This window comes from Zalophus californianus, chromosome 9, assembly GCF_009762305.2.
Source record: "Zalophus californianus isolate mZalCal1 chromosome 9, mZalCal1.pri.v2, whole genome shotgun sequence".
NCBI classification, from domain to species: Eukaryota; Metazoa; Chordata; class Mammalia; order Carnivora; family Otariidae; genus Zalophus; species Zalophus californianus.
The window spans coordinates 79886228-79903477 of NC_045603.1; the positions used below are offsets into that span (position 1 = coordinate 79886228).

Genomic DNA, 17250 nt, shown 5'->3' on the forward strand with positions numbered 1-17250 from the left:
TCTCAAATCGTTTATTCCCATTGGCATTTACTGTTGTCCGGTTTGGCCTTCCTTGTCTGTGTCCCCTCATCAAGACAGTTTAAAATTCTGAAGTAAACATTCAAGAGCCATCCAGAAATCCTGGGGGATCTTGGGTCCTGGACTACACTTTGAGAAATCTCTCTTAATTTGGATTTTAGGAGCTTAACAGCCCAAGTTGCCCTTCTTATGATCTCCAGAAGTCTGCAAGAGGTGAGGGATAGTCGAAGTTCTGCATTACATCTTCCTGGTTATTACCCAGGGGACCACAAGCATAACAGTGGTGTTAGGTGGCTGTTTTCTCTGTGGGTTTTATCTGTTCCCTTCTGTGAAGAGATAAAAGCTGTCAGCTTGTGGCAGAGGTCCCATTTGACATTCTTGGGTGGTTTTGTAGCACCGGGCTGGAAACTTAGTCACTTTTGTTTCTTTTGTCTCAAAATTTGTGTTCCCTATTGTGTCTGAAATTTTCCTCTTAAAAATTAGATTTCTTTCTATTAAAGACTTTTTAATAAAAATTCAAATATCCCTGAAAGAGATCAAAATTTCAATAATTATCAAGTGTTTACTACTGTTTGCTGAAGGGACTGATGAGTAAATGAAAGAGCGATTGACTCAGAGTCTTTGGGGCAGGCTGGTGCTGGCTCAGTCACTAGTGTGTCTTCTTGAACAGGTCACCATGTCTCTGATGCCTCGTTTTCTTATGACCCTCAATACTGCTTTTCTCTCAGATAATGATAATCATAAAAATTATTAGCATTTATTGAGCACTTACTTTGTGGCAGGTACCATGCCAAGCCCTTTAAGTGTATTTTCTAATTTAAACCTCACACAGACCATAGAAGGTAGGTACCATGATTGCCCTCATTTTACAGTTAAGGAAAATGAAACCTCAGTGGTTAATTTTTTTTTTTGGTAAAGACTGGGGAAATTAGTACTTAAATCAGTTCTATGTGATGCTTACATTCTTAAAAAATTCTGCTATATAGTTATGAGACCCTCTGAAATGACTGATAAATGGTATCCTGACATATAGATGGAAATATAATGTATTTGGGGAATAATCATTGTAAATTGAAGTAGGCAAGATACAAAATATTCATATATTTTTCTTTAAAATTTCCATTCTCTTTTGTTATCAGAGGTGGGGCCATGAGCAGTTCAATGGCAGATAGTGTAAATATCTCTAAGTGCTATGACCCTATCAAATAAGTTGAAAGAATCTTTTAATAGGATGTTAATTTGGGAATTTCAGCAGAGGCTTCAAAATACAATGAGACCAAGATGCAAATGTTAAAAGAAAATGTTTGAAAACCAGGCTATAAGGCTTAAAACTCTGCTCCCAGATCAAAGATATAAAACAGTTGAGCTGTTGGAGATAAGAGAGGATTCTGCGATGATGAGGGCTTTGTAGTGAGTTGCTGCTGTGTTCTGAGTCCTGCTGCGCCCCAGTGCATGGGAGAGGACCCTGGTGTGGAGGGGTAGAGGTAGTGATTGACTCTCATATCTAGTCTAGAGAGGAACTTCAAAGCCTCCACTTGGGGAGCCTGGTGTTTGTCTTCTGTAGGGAAATAAAGTAGACTGATGTCAGACTCCAGTTTTGGAAATTGAGAGGTTAAGGGTCAGGAGATGGGCTGGACAGCATTCTTGGCAGGAAACTCAGACTTGTTGCTCCTTTGAGACTGGCCTGCGTTTCCAGAGCTTTCTCAGTCTAACAGATTGTTTCTTGTGAACCACGCCTTAAAAAGAGAGCAGGTTTGAGATTATTCCTAAACTCTTGTCTAACAGACAATGCTTTGACAGTGATCAAAATTAATATCATCAACAAGAGGGCAGATGGTACCTGGGGAAGAACACATCATCACTTATATAGTGTTGTGGCTGGAAATGCTTCACTTCTAATTCTGAAGAAATGCAAGACAAATCCAAATTGAGGAACACTCTATAAACAAATGGCCTGTGTTCTTAAAAAATATCAATGTCATTAAAGACAAAAGATGGCTGAGGAATTGGTATAGATCAAAAGACTAAAGAGATTTGACAACTACATGTTACATGTGATCCTGAATGGGATTCTGTGCCAGAGGAGCAAACTGCTTTAGATTTTTATTTTATTTTATTTATTTGAGAGAGAGAGCGAGTGAGTGAGAGAAAGCATGAACAGGGCGGGGGTGGGTGGGTGGGTGGGGGAGTGGCAGAGGGAGAAGCAGACTCTCTGCTGAGCAGAATGCCAGACGTGGGACTCAATCCCAGAACCCTGGGATCATGACCCAAGCCGAAGGCAGAAGCTTAATGGACTGAGCCACCCAGGCACCCCAGAACAAACTGCTTTAAAGAACACTATTTGGACAGTGGGTACACTGGAATATGGGCAGTAGATTAGATTCAAGTTTTAGATCAATGTTACATTTTCTGAACTTGATCACTGTACTGTGGATATACTGTAGTCCCCCCTGGTTTCATTTTTCCACGACGGTTTCAATTACTCTCAGTCAACTGTAGTTTAGAAGCAGGTGATCCTCCTGATGAATCATCCAAAGGTCAGTAGCCTAACACTACATCACAATGTCTGTCATTCATCTCACTTATCTGATCACATAGGCATTTTGTCATCTCCCATCATCACGAGAAGAAAAAAGAGTGAAAGTACAGGGTGCTAAGATATTTTGAGAGAAAGACACCCACATTCACATACATTTATTACAGTATATTGTTATAATTGTTCTTTTTATTAGTTTTGTTGCTAATCTTTTACTTTGCCTAACTTATCAATTAAACTTTTTATCATAGGTATGCATGTATGTATAGGAAAAACAGCCTATATAGGGTTTGGTACTATACACGGTTTTAGTCATCCACTGGAGGTCTTGGAATGTATCTGCTGAGGATAAGCAGGAACTACTATATAAGAGAATCTCTTTATTCTTAAAAATGCATGAAGTATTAGGAGGTTAATGGGCATGATGTATTCAACCTATACTTAAATAATTCTGGAAAATAAATTGTGTGTGCGTGTATGTAGAGAAAGACAATATAAACAGACATGGCAAATTATAAAAATGCTAAATATGGGGCAAAATTTTGTACTCTCTTTGTAATGGTTCTGTATTTGAGATTATTTTAAAATAAAAATGAAAAAGTCATTTTCTCAGCAAGACCTCCCACTAGCCAATGTTTGTTTTAATCTTGCCTCATACAACCTGTGCCCATGCATAGCTCCCCATTCAGAAATGCTAGTACGCCCCAACCCAGACCTGCTAAATCCGGATCTCTGGGGATGGAGCCCAGGGGTCTGTGTTTTAACTCTCCATATGGTTCTTATACACAAGAGAAGTTTGAGAAGCACTGGTTTCGACTAGTCAGGAGCCATGCCTGGAATTGGGGTATGGTGTTAATGCAGGCTGTTAGACATGGGGGAAAGGTGATTGCTCTCAGGGAGGTGACCACAGGATCTAGCTCACAAGAATGTGAGGATAGATATGAGATCCTTTTTCTATATTCCCCCCGGCCCCCGACACCACCCACTATTCTTCTTCCAGCTTAGAGACCTCAAGTACACGGAATTTTTTAGTCCAAAATTTCACATCAGGAAGTATCAACGACTAATGTATGAGAGAACAAATGCACAGATTCTCCATAGAGAATATAGATCGATTATAGTGAATTGGCAGAGTTGTCCATTTTCAGCTGAGGTAGTGATAGTAGAGCTTTTTCCTTGTCTCCATGGAAGATATTTTGGAGCGGAACATGTGAAGAGTGGTAGTGCTCATGAGAAAAGGAGCCCTGGCCTTGACTCTCCTAATTGGAGGCAGCTTGGTACTTGGTATGTCAGACTTGATCTGTCTGAGAAGGGAAAGGAATTAGAGAGAGACAGAATGATTGATGGAATGAGGGGGCCAGTGGAGTATTTTATATGCCCACTCTGGTGCAGTAAGAATGCCTGAAACCAGGGCTGGCTACATAATTTTCAGGGCCCAGTGCAAAAGAAAACGTGGGCCCTCTTGTTCAAAAATAAGAATTTCAAGTTGGTGCCAGCAAAATATTAAACCAAGCATGGGGCCCTTCTAAGCCCTGGACCACGTGCTACAGCACAGTTTGCACACCCCATAAAACAGACGCTGCCTGAATCTTCCACAGTCAAAAGGAGACCACACTTGCTAGAACTCCTCCCAAGAGGGTGGTCTGCCTATGGGGTATACTGTCAATGATGTAGCTACAGCATTCGCGAGAAGTCAGGCCAGCGGTAGCTCTCCCACTTCAAAGAACTGTGGGCTGCAGAAATCCTTCAAGAGCTGCTAAAAACATCACCCATGAGCCCAACAGAGAGCTAACATTTGACACCTACCTGAATGAACAGTCAGCGTTGGCCAAACAGCAAGAGTCAAGAGGACGGAAATCACATATCCAGTTCAGAATGGTATGTTTGCCCATTTCATCCTGATCCTACTTCCCTATCTCAACCTAGAAGGAGCTCAAATGTGAAGATGTATGGGTAGGAGTAAAAGATTGGCTCCACACTCCTTCCTCATGGCTGCCTCATTAAGGAAGTCTGGAAGAGATGAGATCAAGCTTTAAACTGACCTGGAATGGGGTATGTGTGTATGTTTAATAACTGAAAATAACTAACTCCAAGGGCTATTCTTGAAGTATCATTAAAGAGCAGAACATAGAGATTTGATGTTGCAAGGCAATGATTTAAAAACTCGTATTTTATTTGTACCTCATGAGGTAGACTGCTAAATAAGCCAGTTACATATTAAAAATTATATTTAGTACAAGGAAGGGAATGAGGAAAGCTATTCATGACTCAGTTGATGGATCACAGATTACAAATCCTTTCACTTCTAATCTTGATGTGAGGATATCCAAGTGAACAGTGAATATAAATCACCCTGAAAATATCTCTGATGTAAGAACTTTTTTACTGGACACTTATTTTTCTAATATAATCAATCTTTTGGGAGTAAACATTTCAAATATTATACTATGCTATATTTATTACCTATCTTGGAGATGTTTTAGGGCAATGATGACTGGGCTTCTGCTGAAGTGATTCATAGTCTCAGCACAGGAGACTCTTTGAATGCCATTTGGTTGATTTGATGTTTGTGACATCTACTGTTGTTCCTAGCAGAGGTAATAAAAATACTTAAGCATTAAAAAATTCCACATCAGGGGTGCCTGGTGGCTCAGTTGGTTAAGCATCCAACTCTTGACTTCGGTTAAGGTCATGATCTGAGGGTAGTGAGATTGAGCCCCGGGTGGGGCTCCTTGCTCAGTGTGGAGTCTGCTTAAGATTCTCTCTCTCCTTCTTCCTCTGTCCCTCTCACCCTCCCCCCCTGCCTGAAGTGTGTGCTCTCCCTCTCTCTCAAAAAAAATTTCCACATCAGTTATTTATTGTTACATTAATCTATTAACTCTTTATTGAAGTCCTAAATGAGGACTGCTAGGCCGCATAAGGGATAAAACATGAATTAGGCACTGATCTCATTCTCAGGAGGTAAGGCTCAAGATGTATGGAAATAACAAGAAGGCAAGGTGGAACATATTGAGTGGTACCTGAAAAGAGATGTGCCCTTAGACTGGGCAACTGGGCTCCTGCCCAGGGCTCTGAGTTGTAGAGGGCCCTATTCTGGACCAATGAGACATGCCCACCAGCAGCCCGAGTTTCCTTGCACTTCTAGAATTATTCTGGGTATCTGAGACCCCAGAATCCCACACATAGATGGCTCCTTACCCATCTTCCAAAGTGTGGACTGCACATCTGGTATGTGCAGGGGTGGCCCAAGAAGCGGGCAAGGAATGACTGCATGCAGGGATGTAGATAGGACGAACTTGGAAATGTAGGCTGATTCTCCCTGTACTACCTATAACAGTTAGTTTCATTTGCAACTTTTAATATTCAGACTCTGTTACGAGGGTCTCCAATTTCTCTTGCCCTGGAGACCCACAAATGTTAGGGGCAGAGTGGCCTGGCTATGGGAATTCATGTAAACCGAGAAGTTGGCCTTGGCAGTATCTGAGAAGCCTCACTGGGGAGGTGGAGCTTGAACAGGCAGAGGTAGGAGTAGGGAAAGAGGAGAGGAAATTCTGCAGAGGGGGACATCACACTCAAAGACATGGAATTAAAAGTGCCAGTCTGTATGTGGGAAGTCTAGCTTTCTGTGAGGATATCAGGAGTGGAAGAGTAGAAACCAAGATTAGAGAAGGAGGAGGAGATCGGATCATGGACCGCCCGGAATGCTAGGGCATGGTCAAGTGTCTTATATTCTCAGCACAGGAGGTCCATTTACATCCATTTACACAACATCTAATATTCACTTCAGCAGGTTAGGGTCTTTGAACTTCCTGCTGTTCCCTGGCTTGTGCTCCCTTTCTTTCTGTCAAATAAATAAAATCTTAAAAAAAAAAAAAAAGGGTGATTGCTAAAGGTGCCTGGCTGGCTCAGTTAGTAGAGTGTGCAACTCTTGATCTCCAGTGGTGAGTTTGAGCCCCCACATTGGGGGTAGAGTTTACTTTTTTTTTTTTTTATTTGACACAGAGAGAGAGCACAAGCAGGGGGAGTGGCAGGCAGAGGGAGAGGCAGAAGCAGAAGCAGGCTGATGTGGGGCTGGATCCCAGGACCCTGAGATCATGACCTGAGCCAAAGGCAGATGCTTAACCGACTGAGCCACTCACGTGCCCTGGTAGAGTTTACTTAAAAAAAAAAAAAAGCAAAAGGTAATTTCTTTTGGAAGCTGGGACACTTTTGACCTTGCATAGTTAGATGATTAGTGAGGAATTAATATGTTTTACCCTACCTTCAGAATTCTTTTCAGTTGTACTCTTAACACCTTTTTCTGGTCTCAGCAGCTAGATATGAAGTATGGGATTGCCCAAAGTAGGTGTCAGTTGGAATCAAGAGCACAGAGGTCAAGTTAAAGAAAAAAAATTGCCAAACACAAGTATAAGTTTGAAGAATACTTTTTGAGTGAGTCTCTTTTAACCTTACTTTTTGTTCCTCTCCATCCCCCAACCCTGAGACTGTTTTTTTTTCCACTGATTTTTTTTAAAAGATTTATTTGAGAGAGAGAGAGATGGTGAGAGTGTGAGAGAGCATGAGCAGGGGAGAAGGGAAAAGGGAGATGGAGAGAGCAGACTCCCCGCTGAGCAGGGAGCCCAAGGTAGGGCTCGAGGTGGGGCTCAATCCTAGGACCCTGGGATCATGACCTGAGCCAAAGGCACACACTTAACTGACTGAGCCACCCAAGCATCCCAATAGGTTTTAATATAGTCAGAGTTGTACAACCATCAACCACAATTTTAGAACATTTTCATCTCCCCAAAAAGAAAGGCTGTGCGATTTACTTACCTACTCCAAGCCCTTTTTATCTCCATGGATTTGCTTATTCTGGACATTTCATATAAATTGAATCATATACGATCTTTATGTCTGATTTCTTTCAATTAGCAGCATCTTTTTTTTAAATTTTATTTTATTATGTTAATCACCATACATTACATCATTAGTTTTTGATGTAGCGTTCCATGATTCATTGTTTGCATATAACACCCAGTGCTCCATTTAGTACGTGCCCTCTTTAATACCCATCACTGGGCTAACCCATTCCCCCCACCCCCTCCCCTCTAAAACCCTCAGTTTGTTTCTCAGAGTCCACAGTCTTTCATAGTTCATCTCCCCCTCTGATTTCCCCCCTTCATTTTTCCCTTCCTACTATCTTTTTTTTTTTTTAACATATAATGTATTGTTTCAGAGGTACAGTCTGTGATTCATCAGTCTTACACAATTCACGGCGCTCACCATAGCACATACCCTCCCCAATGTCCATCACCCAGCCACCCCATCCCTCCCACCCCCCCACCACTCCAGCAACCCTCAGTTTGTTTCCTGAGTTTAAGAGTCTCTTATGGTTTGTTCCTCTCTCTGGTTTCATCTTGTTTCATTTTTTTCCCTCCCTTCCCCTATGCTCCTCTGTCTTGTTTCTCAAATTCCTCCTATCAGTGAGATCATATACTTGTCTTTCTCTGATTGACTTATTTCGCTTGGCATAATACCCTCTACTTCCATCTATGTCGTTGCAAATGGCAAGATTTCGTTTTTTGTTTTTGGTTTTGTTTTTTGATGGCTGCATAATATTCCATTGTATATATTTACCACATCTTCTTTATCCATTCATCTGTTGATGGACATCTCGGCTCTTTCCATAGTTTGGCTATTGTGGACATTGCTGCTATAAACATTGGGGTGCAGGTGCCCCTTCGGATCACTACATTTGTATCTTTGGGGTAAATACCCAGTAGTGCAATTGCTGGGTAATAGGGTAGTTCTATTTTCAACTTTTGAGGATCCTCCATACTGTTTTCCAGAGCGGCTGCACCAGCTTGCATTCCCACCAACAGTGTAGGAGGGTTCCCCTTTCTCCGCATCCTCGCCAACATCTGTCGTTTCCTGACTTGTTAATTTTAGCCATTCTGACTGGGGTGAGGTGGTATCTCATTGTGGTTTTGATTTTTATTTCCCTGATGCCGAGTGATGTTGAACACTTTTCATGTGTCTGTTGGCCATTTGGATGTCTTCTTTGCAGAAATGTCTGTTCATGTCTTCTGCCATTTCTTGATTGGATTATTTGTTCTTTGGGTGTTGAGTTTAAGAAGTTCTTTATAAATTTTGGATACTAGCCCTTTATCGGATATGTCATTTGCAAATATATTCTCCCAGTCTAGCAGAATCTTTTTAAGTTTCATCCATGTTGTAGCATGAATCAGTACTTCATTCCTTTTCATGGTCAGATAGTGTTCCACTATGTTTATCTATTCATCAGTTGATGGACATTTGGGAAATTTCCACTTTGGGCTTTTATGAATAAAGCTACTGTGAACATTTGTGTGTGTATATATATAGTTTCATTTCTCTTGGATATATACCTAGAGATGGAATTGCTGGGTCAAATGGTAACTCTGTTCAACTTTTTGAGGAAGTCCTAAACTGTTTTCCAAAGTGCTGTGCCATTTAACATTTCCTCTAGCAGTGTTTGAGAGTTCCAATATCCAAGGAAAGACATTTATGACTTTGAGCAATAATTGTTGAGCATCCATTACATGTATGGCACAGGACTACGCAGTATGGGCAACAATAGAATGTAATACACAGATCCCCTGGATAAACAGAAACCTCTATTTCCAGGGTCATCATTTTGTTCCATCTGAAGCTTTTAAATAGTTCATGTTCAATGTCTTCGAGGCTCCAAACAGTAATACCATTTGTGGAGACAGAGGAGGGTTTCTATCATGTAACAGCCATTTCTAAGTTGCTAAGTACCCTTTTCCAAAGGAGAACACATGAGTAAAGAGATCTGTCAGCTGCATTGGAGGAAGATGACTGGGTCCAGTTTATCTCAATACTTACAGGCTTTGCGGGGGCACTTCCTGGATTCTGGGTCTGACAATCTATTCTCTTCTTTCCTGTAGGCTTTCTAAAACTACACATTTGAATATTAAGCTTATTTTTCTTTCATATTCCATTGTGTGATTTTAAGTCTCAACCCAAACCATCTCAGAACTAACTGTAAGATGTGTAAGACATCTCTGAACTATAAGTTTTGGTCAGTTGCACAATTTGACATACATCCCTCTACATGCCCCAGCCCCGTTCCTCTGCCTTTCTGTAAACTTTGCTCTGTGGAGATTACTCAAGGTCTCAATTCTTTAATTAGTTTGCTATTGTCATAACCCACATTCAAAAGTTTGCCTTCTCCAGGTCTTCCAGAAAGGTAGGGCTTCTAAAATGATAAGATGAGGGGTACAAAAGCAACAGAGGTGTGGGGAAACGTGTCCTGCCCCCACTTTCATTTGTGACTCCTAGAGTTTTAACAGTCAGCAGCTTTAAATGTAAACACACGAAGATTGTCAGTGAGATGACAGTAGGCTCAACCTTGGCTTGGAGTTAAGGAAGCACGGGAGGCGTGTCCTTGGAGACTGGAGAAGGTTCACAGCCACCGGTTGGCTACAAGAATTGCTGGATCCGCCAAGTGATGTTTACCTCCATGGAGGTTCCCGTCCACCTGGACATCTGCTGACAGGTCAAGTTTCACTAACGCCATATATTTGAGACAAAACCCAAAACTACATACTCCAAGTAAATACAGATCCACCTTCACCCACCCACCCACCCACCCACCCTTCCTTCCTTCCTTCCTTCCTTCCTTCCTTCCTTCCTTCCTTCTTCCTCCCTCCCTCCCTCCCTTCCTCCCTCCCCCTCTTTATTTTCTTTCTTTATTATGTATTTATTTATTCTTTATTTCTATTTCCCCCCTTACTTCAACACCTTCCTTTCCCTCGTCAGCAAATTACCCACCCCCACCCCACCCATGGACTCCGGCTCCACCTTTTCATCTCCTGGCGTTTAGCTGGCTCACTCCACCGCTCGCGTCCTCCGCGTCTTCCGCGCCCGCCTCAAGGCCAATTGTCACCCTCCCTGCCCCCTTAAGAGCTCGGGGAAAATGTCTCGGCCCCGCCATCCTTCGCTTTCCCCGGCGGACTTGTCGCACGCCAGGTCTGGACGCTCCAGGGCGGCTGTGAGGTGCCCTCTCCCCGGCTCGCGGCCCCCGCCGGCCCGCCGGCGGCCGCAGTACACCACAGCGCGCGGCCTCCCGGGTGGCCCGGCCTCCGCACAGTCGCCCCGCCCGGGTCCAGCTCCGCCCCCGGCCGCCGCTCGCTGATTGGCCTCCCACCCCCTCCCCCGGGCTCCTCTCCACCCCTCAGCCCAATGGGCATCGCCACCTGGTCCAAAAATTCCCCCGAGGGCACCGAGGGGCTCTGCAACCACCAGCAGCCTCCGGGCGCCGGGGACGGCCGCGGTGGGGCGCAGAGCGGGGAGGGGACACGGAGGGGGGAGCGGAGGAGGCGGGAGGAGGAGCAAAGGTGTTGGAGAGAAAACTTCTGAAAGGAACAGGAAACCTGCCGGGGAAGCGGCGGCTGCGGCTCTCGGGGCGCCGGGGCTGCGCACGTCGCGGGGTGTCCGCAGCAGCGGCTTCGCTCCTGGTCAGCTCCCCCGGCGCGGGGGCAGGACTGAGCCACGACACTCGGTCACTCAGGCCGTGCCCTTCGCCGCCGCTGTCGGCGCTGCTGCCGTGCGCTCCGTTCCGCCTCTGCCGCGGCGGCTCCCCGGAGAAGGGAAGAGGAGGGACGTCTACTTTGGAGCATGAAGCAGCATGTCTGATAAAATGTCCAGCTTCCTCTACATAGGGGACATCGTGTCCCTGTACGCAGAGGGCTCGGTCAACGGCTTCATCAGCACCCTGGGGTAAGCCGGGGGGCGCGGGCTGGGCAGCGTCCGCGCTCCGTCTCCTGAACCGTCCCTGTCCCTGCTCGCGCCGCAGTGTCCCCCAGCTCCCTCGCGAGGGTGGCCGGGCCGCGCGGCTGGGTCTGTGCCCGCGGACAGCGCCGCGCGCTCGGCTCGCTCGCAGGAAGCTGCCCCGAGCGGCAAGACTTTCTCAGCAACTTCGTAATCTCAAGCTCAGAGACACATCAGAAAAGGAGGAAGTGATTCAAAAGCCCCGAGACAGGCCCTGCGAAGGAGTCTTCGCTAGCTTCTCCATGGGTTGTTTTCGTTAAAATGTTTGTTTTCCCTTAAAGGTAAAGCAAAACTGCACCTCTCGCCCGGTGTGCTAGCGACCACTCTCAAGCCCCTGTCCCTCGGAGCCGGGTTTCTAAGAGCTGGGGGATGAAAGTCTGTGGCCTTGGACGTAAAACTCAAGCGATGTGGTGGTGAGCCAAAGTGTGGCTTTGCCCCTGCGGGAGTTGCTCACCATCCCCTCTCGGCTGAAGTAATTTCCTTTCGGCTTTGCCGATCGGGGACTTGCCCCCCGCTGTCAGGGGCAGCCTAGGTGCGAGTGCAGCGCTGTGACCCCCAGAGGTCTCTGAGGGCTTTCTGGGTTCCAGGACTCAGACGTGCTTTTCTCCTTCCCGGGCCCTTGGCCCACTGAAATCCTGAATCTCTCCTGGAACTCGGCCAAGTGCACGGCTCTTGAGATTCGAGTTGATTTATGAATGGGGGAAATATGTATGTAAACATAACATGTGCTAGTTAGTTAAATAGCACTTCCTTGATTACTAGCATTTTCTCTCTGTCCTGATTGTGAATACCAGTTAGCAGTTGAAATGCACTTGTGAATACCAGTTAGCAGTTGAAATGCACAAGGCAGTGTATTTTGATGCGCAGGCAGTTTTTGGGTTACCTTATGGTCTCAGTACTTCAGACTGCCCCGTCTTCAAGATTTCAGGCTGTGGAACTGGTGTTTCCACTCCTGGCTGGTCACTGTTTTCTGCTTGTAGGTTTTAGGGCACATGGCTGAACATGGCAGTGTCCTTGGACCGTGACTGCGAGCCGTATTATAACGGAGTGGTGCCTACTCGGCAGAGGACGAGGAAGTCATCAGTACTTAAACAGTTTGTGTTAATTGTGCATCTCCCCTAATAGGAGAAAGAAGGGAGGGAGATATAATTTAATCCCTTTAAGGTCACTGTTAATTGTGAAACTGAAGTGTGAAAGAAAAATATATCAATGGCAAGTACCTGTATTGGGTTTGTAAATCATAAGCTACAGATTGTTCCTGACAGAATTCACAGTATAAGGTCAGTTTTTGCTCCCCCAACATTTTGCAGATGAACTCTGCTGCACTTCACCTTTTCCCACCATAGACTCTCTGGGTGGTAGTTAAGCAGGAAATGCTCCAGGGCCAAATGTTTAGGGTCAAATCCTGGCAAATCCGCCTGTGAATCTTATGACCCTGGGCAAGTTACAGAATTGCTCTGTATCTCAGTTTCCTCATGTCTAGAAATGGGAACAATACTGGTTTCTATCTCATAGGGCTGTGTTGAGGAAGAAGGGAGTTAATATATGTAAAGTGCCTAGCCCAGTACCTGGCACATAATAAGCACTTATGTGTTAGCTATTGTAATTATCACTACATTGGTGACTGTGGGCAATAGTTGTACTTGTAGACAAAATAATAAAAAGGACTAGGAATAGAGTATAAAACCTGGATAAATAAAGGGCCATGTTTTTGTAGTGTCTTGTTCAGCATTGATACGTGTTTCTGTACCTATACTCACATAAGGCCAGAGATGGTAAATCAGTAAGCTACAACGTTGGTGGTTGTGGAGTCTCTCCTGTTCCTTTTAGAGATCAAGGGACTGAGGGGAAGAAAAATGAAGTGACTTGCCTAAGAAACAGAGGACATTCATGCCCCAAGCTGGAACTGTAACCCTGTCTCCAGATTCCCAGCAAAATGTGGGTTTCTTCGGTTATACATTATAATCTTTAAGCCTTGAGAAAAGTAAGCTCCACCTTTAACGTGGCATATGTTTCTAAAAATATTTATTTGTATTCAATATTTCTTGCTGGTGATTTGAAAGTTGAGTTTCCTTAGAATGTGTGTAGTATTATTTTTCTGTTAACAAACTGAGTGTGGTTGAGGTTAATAGGACAAGACCTCTGTGTAGCTTGATTCTGCGGTATGGAAGGATCTTTAGAAATGCTGCCCTTGGTGAAGCTCGGTGCTTTGATTGGATATTCTTTTCTCTAACTTGTGGAGCTAAAGATTCATCTTAAAGTTTCTGATTTCTGTTTTAGCTTTTTATCTACCTGACACGTTTGATAGCATGATGGTTTTTTAAAATTCAGCCTAAGGGAGTAGTTAATGAGAACTTAGTTTACACAGCATTTCAAGGTAGTTCTTGGTAAAGATATTTGTCTGCAAATTAACATTTGCTTTTAACAGCACATAAAGGAGTTTTGGAGGATATGCATTATTATCATTTAGCTTTGGGGAAGTTTTGCAATCAGGTAATGAATTTTTCCGCTAAAAAAAAATCAGTTTCACTCTATGAGAGTTTAGCAAGCTCCTCTTAGAGGTACTTCCTACTGGAAATGTGGGAGGATTTTCTCGGGCTCTGTGACCCAGCTTCTAAGTTTGATTTTTCAGTCTGTGAGAAATTAGAATGCCCCAGTTGCAAAGATTTGCATTTCCTCTTTTTTTCTCCAGTTATCCTTTAACCAATACTTACTTGATGTTTCTGAATCTCAAAGTGTTGCTGACTGACGTATTGTTCTCCCAGCTTGTGTAGGTGCCAGAGGGGCCTAATTTGTATTTTCTTACTTAACTGTTCATCTAAAGATCTATTTAGGAAACACATATTGATTTAAGGAAAACTTTAAATCCTATAGAATGATAATGGTGCATGTATTTTAAGTAAATTTTTTACTAATGGTAACTTTTAAGGTTGTTATTTTTTTATTTTTTACAAAAGAAGGGAGGCAGTAGGGGCACCTGGGTGGCTCAGATGGTTAAACGTCTGCCTTCGGCTCAGATCATGATCTCAGGGCCCTGGGATCGAGTCCCCTTGTCGGGCTCCCTGCCCAGTGGGAGGGAGCTCCTCCCTCTCTCTCTCTGCCTGCAGCTCCCCCTGCTTGTGCTCTCTCTCTGACAAATAAATAAAATCTTAAGAAAAAAAAAAAGAAGATGGGAGGGAGTTTTGGGATCTGCTGTACAATTTCAAATGTAGTGGTAATTGTTTCTTCTCCCCTTTAAAATTTTTGTTATCCTGAGATTTACTTCCTTGGTCATTGCCATATGTGACACTTCATATTTCTGGGTCCATCCACTTGACCAATGGTTAGATACCATACAGTGGAAATGAGCACAGCAGAACTTCCAGGACGGGTGGGATAGAGTCAGTGAAAAGGTACTGAACTCCTTCATTGTCTATCCTCCACATGGTTGAGAGGTTAGTAAATGACATGTGTGCATATGTGTATTTGTGTGTGTATGTATGTAAGTGATTGCTGCCTTTGGTTTGAGGTTTCTTCACAGGGTCTACCAAGAATCAACACCCACTAGTTAAGGTCTCAGGAAACCCTCAGGTGGCATCACGGATGCAGTTTCTACAAAGCATCATAATAATCTCTTAGCCAGAGTGACAGAAGATTGGACCCCTTATTTTTGTACTTTCTCGTTTGATTTTGGCCAATTCAGTGAACTTTTCATTTCCTTTGTTTCCGTGTTCAATGATGGACGTTAGGTAGGGTGGTGGTGTGTCACACAGTTTATAATTCTGACATCATTCCTCGGATGAATAAAACTGTAAATGTGTATCTTTTATTGTTCCCAATTATAGTCCCTTGAATTTCCTTTCCTGATCTTTCACTGTTTCATGTTTTGAATATTTAAGTGTGTGCCGATTTGATTTATTATTATCTTTTCTGTTTGTCATTGAATTATGCTACTCTTATTATAGCTTTAAAAATCTTTCTCTTCCTAGGACTGTCTCATCAGTGAAGAGTCAAGCAGATGAGACAAGGAATGGTTATAGTCAAGTGTTATTTAGAATAATTTGTACGTTATCTTTAGTCTTCCAAATAGAACCCTTCAAGTTAGCAGCCAGTATTTCCTGCTAAGAGCTAGCTATATAAACTTAGCTTTGTTTTGGCTAAGGCATATGTTATTGTGATAAAAATATCTAAAAATCCATTGAATATTTGCATGCGTGTTCAGTGGGAGGAAGAAGACAGTATAATCTTGAATACTTGGTTGTTTTGGAAAGTCTAAGGGTTAGTCGTGTCACGTTATGGAACTTGAAATCTGCTCAAGTACGAAGACAGTTTCTGAAGTGGTGAACATAAAGCCTATTTTAAGCTAACAGGTCGACTGTTTCTTAAACTTAGAAGTTATTCCATAACATTGCAGCTTTTAGACCCTCTCTTGTGGAGAGGACTCAGTCAGGTAAAAAACCATCCCTCCTCAAATGCCCCTGATGCTTCCTTCTGATTGACTAGAATTCACAGGCAACTCCTTGGCCTCATTCTAGGTTTAACAGAAGATTTTTTTTTTTTGCATAGGTAGCATATTTCATAATCGCATTTTCCCCTTGGAACTGTTCTTGTACAGATGGAATATAGACAGAATACGATAGACTCATAATTTAAAACTGAAATTCCAGGCACAGGGTTTCTCTTCATATATAAATCTAGAAGAAGAAGTAATAATGGACCTTTATGACAAATTTATAGCATAATAACAGAATGAATTTTACTCCTTTTTTTTTTTAAACACCAGATCTTGGTAACAGATCATCAGATTATAATGAGAAGTGAAAGTTTAATGATCATTCATTCATTCATTTATTTAATGGATAAAACTGTGCCTTTCAAATGTATTGATGCCTATTTTTTGTGGTTATCTTTCTTCTCCCATGCAGATTTAGATAGGAAAGTTTTCAATATATGCCTTCAGAAAACCATAATTCTAATTGAAAAATACAAAACACTATATATGGAAAATAGTGAAAGAAAATAGAATAGCATATTAACGGTGGTGGTACTGCATGGTGAATGGATAGGTGATTTTCATTTTCATTTTTGTATCTCCTGTATTCTCAGATTCTAGATATGTTTCTTTAATTAAATGTCTATTACTGGTATTGTCAGAAGAGTTAGCTAAAGTGAAAGTGATATTTTTAAGGATTCTTCAGTTTCTTATTACTGTTGGTCAACAGTATTTATCTTTTTTTTTTAAGATTTTATTTATTTATTTGCCAGAGAGAGAGAGACAGAGGAAGAGAGCATGAGAGAGCGAGCACAAGCAGGGAGAAGCAGACTGCGTGCTGAGCAGGGAGCCTGATGCAGGACTCGATCCCAGGACCCTGAGATCGTGACCTGAGCCGAAGGCAGACGCTTAATTGACAGAGTCACTCAGGTGTCCCAACAGTATTTATCTTAAAAAGCATAAATCAAGTATTGTCCTGGTCATGGTCAGTGAAGGTAACCTACAAACTAGGACAGTGCGTGTTGCTGAAATAGATGGTCATATGTCTACCCTAAACCAAATTTGTTCCTTGCTATTACTAGTATTGAAAGTGTATTATGGAAAAATGTTTGACCAGTAATGCTGAGCAATTATAAATGATTGATTTAACTTATGCACTAACTCGATAGTTTGTTTTATTTTAGAAGTCTGTTTATGCATGTAAGAAGTATGCACTTTAGCATGGCTGACTTGTCGATGTTTGGAATCTCAGTAGTCACTATACTTTTATTTCCTGAGTCACCCTCTACAGGCAATAGTTTGTGAAGGATTTCTTTTTGGGTATGTATGATTGAAATGTTTTTATTAAGTATCTTTTTTTTAAAGATTTTATTTATTTGTTTGACAGAGAGAGACACAGCGAGAGAGGGAA

The 17250-nt window shown here is 42.8% G+C and overlaps 1 protein-coding gene across 2 annotated transcripts in view; it reads left to right on the forward strand.

Moving 5' to 3' along the window:
• Positions 1 to 10793: 10793 nt before the first annotated feature.
• Positions 10794 to 17250, forward strand: part of ITPR2 (inositol 1,4,5-trisphosphate receptor type 2) — a 499981-nt gene continuing 493524 nt past the window's right edge. The window contains exon 1 of one of the 2 annotated variants that reach the window (XR_003519864.2): positions 10794 to 11317. Coding sequence is in view for 1 of the 2 variants with exons in the window: in XM_027593395.2 (XP_027449196.2) it covers positions 11226 to 11317 (92 nt within the window). In the remaining variant the exon portion in view is untranslated. The remainder of the gene's footprint in view (positions 11318 to 17250) is intronic. The other variant, XM_027593395.2, reaches the window with a different exon arrangement.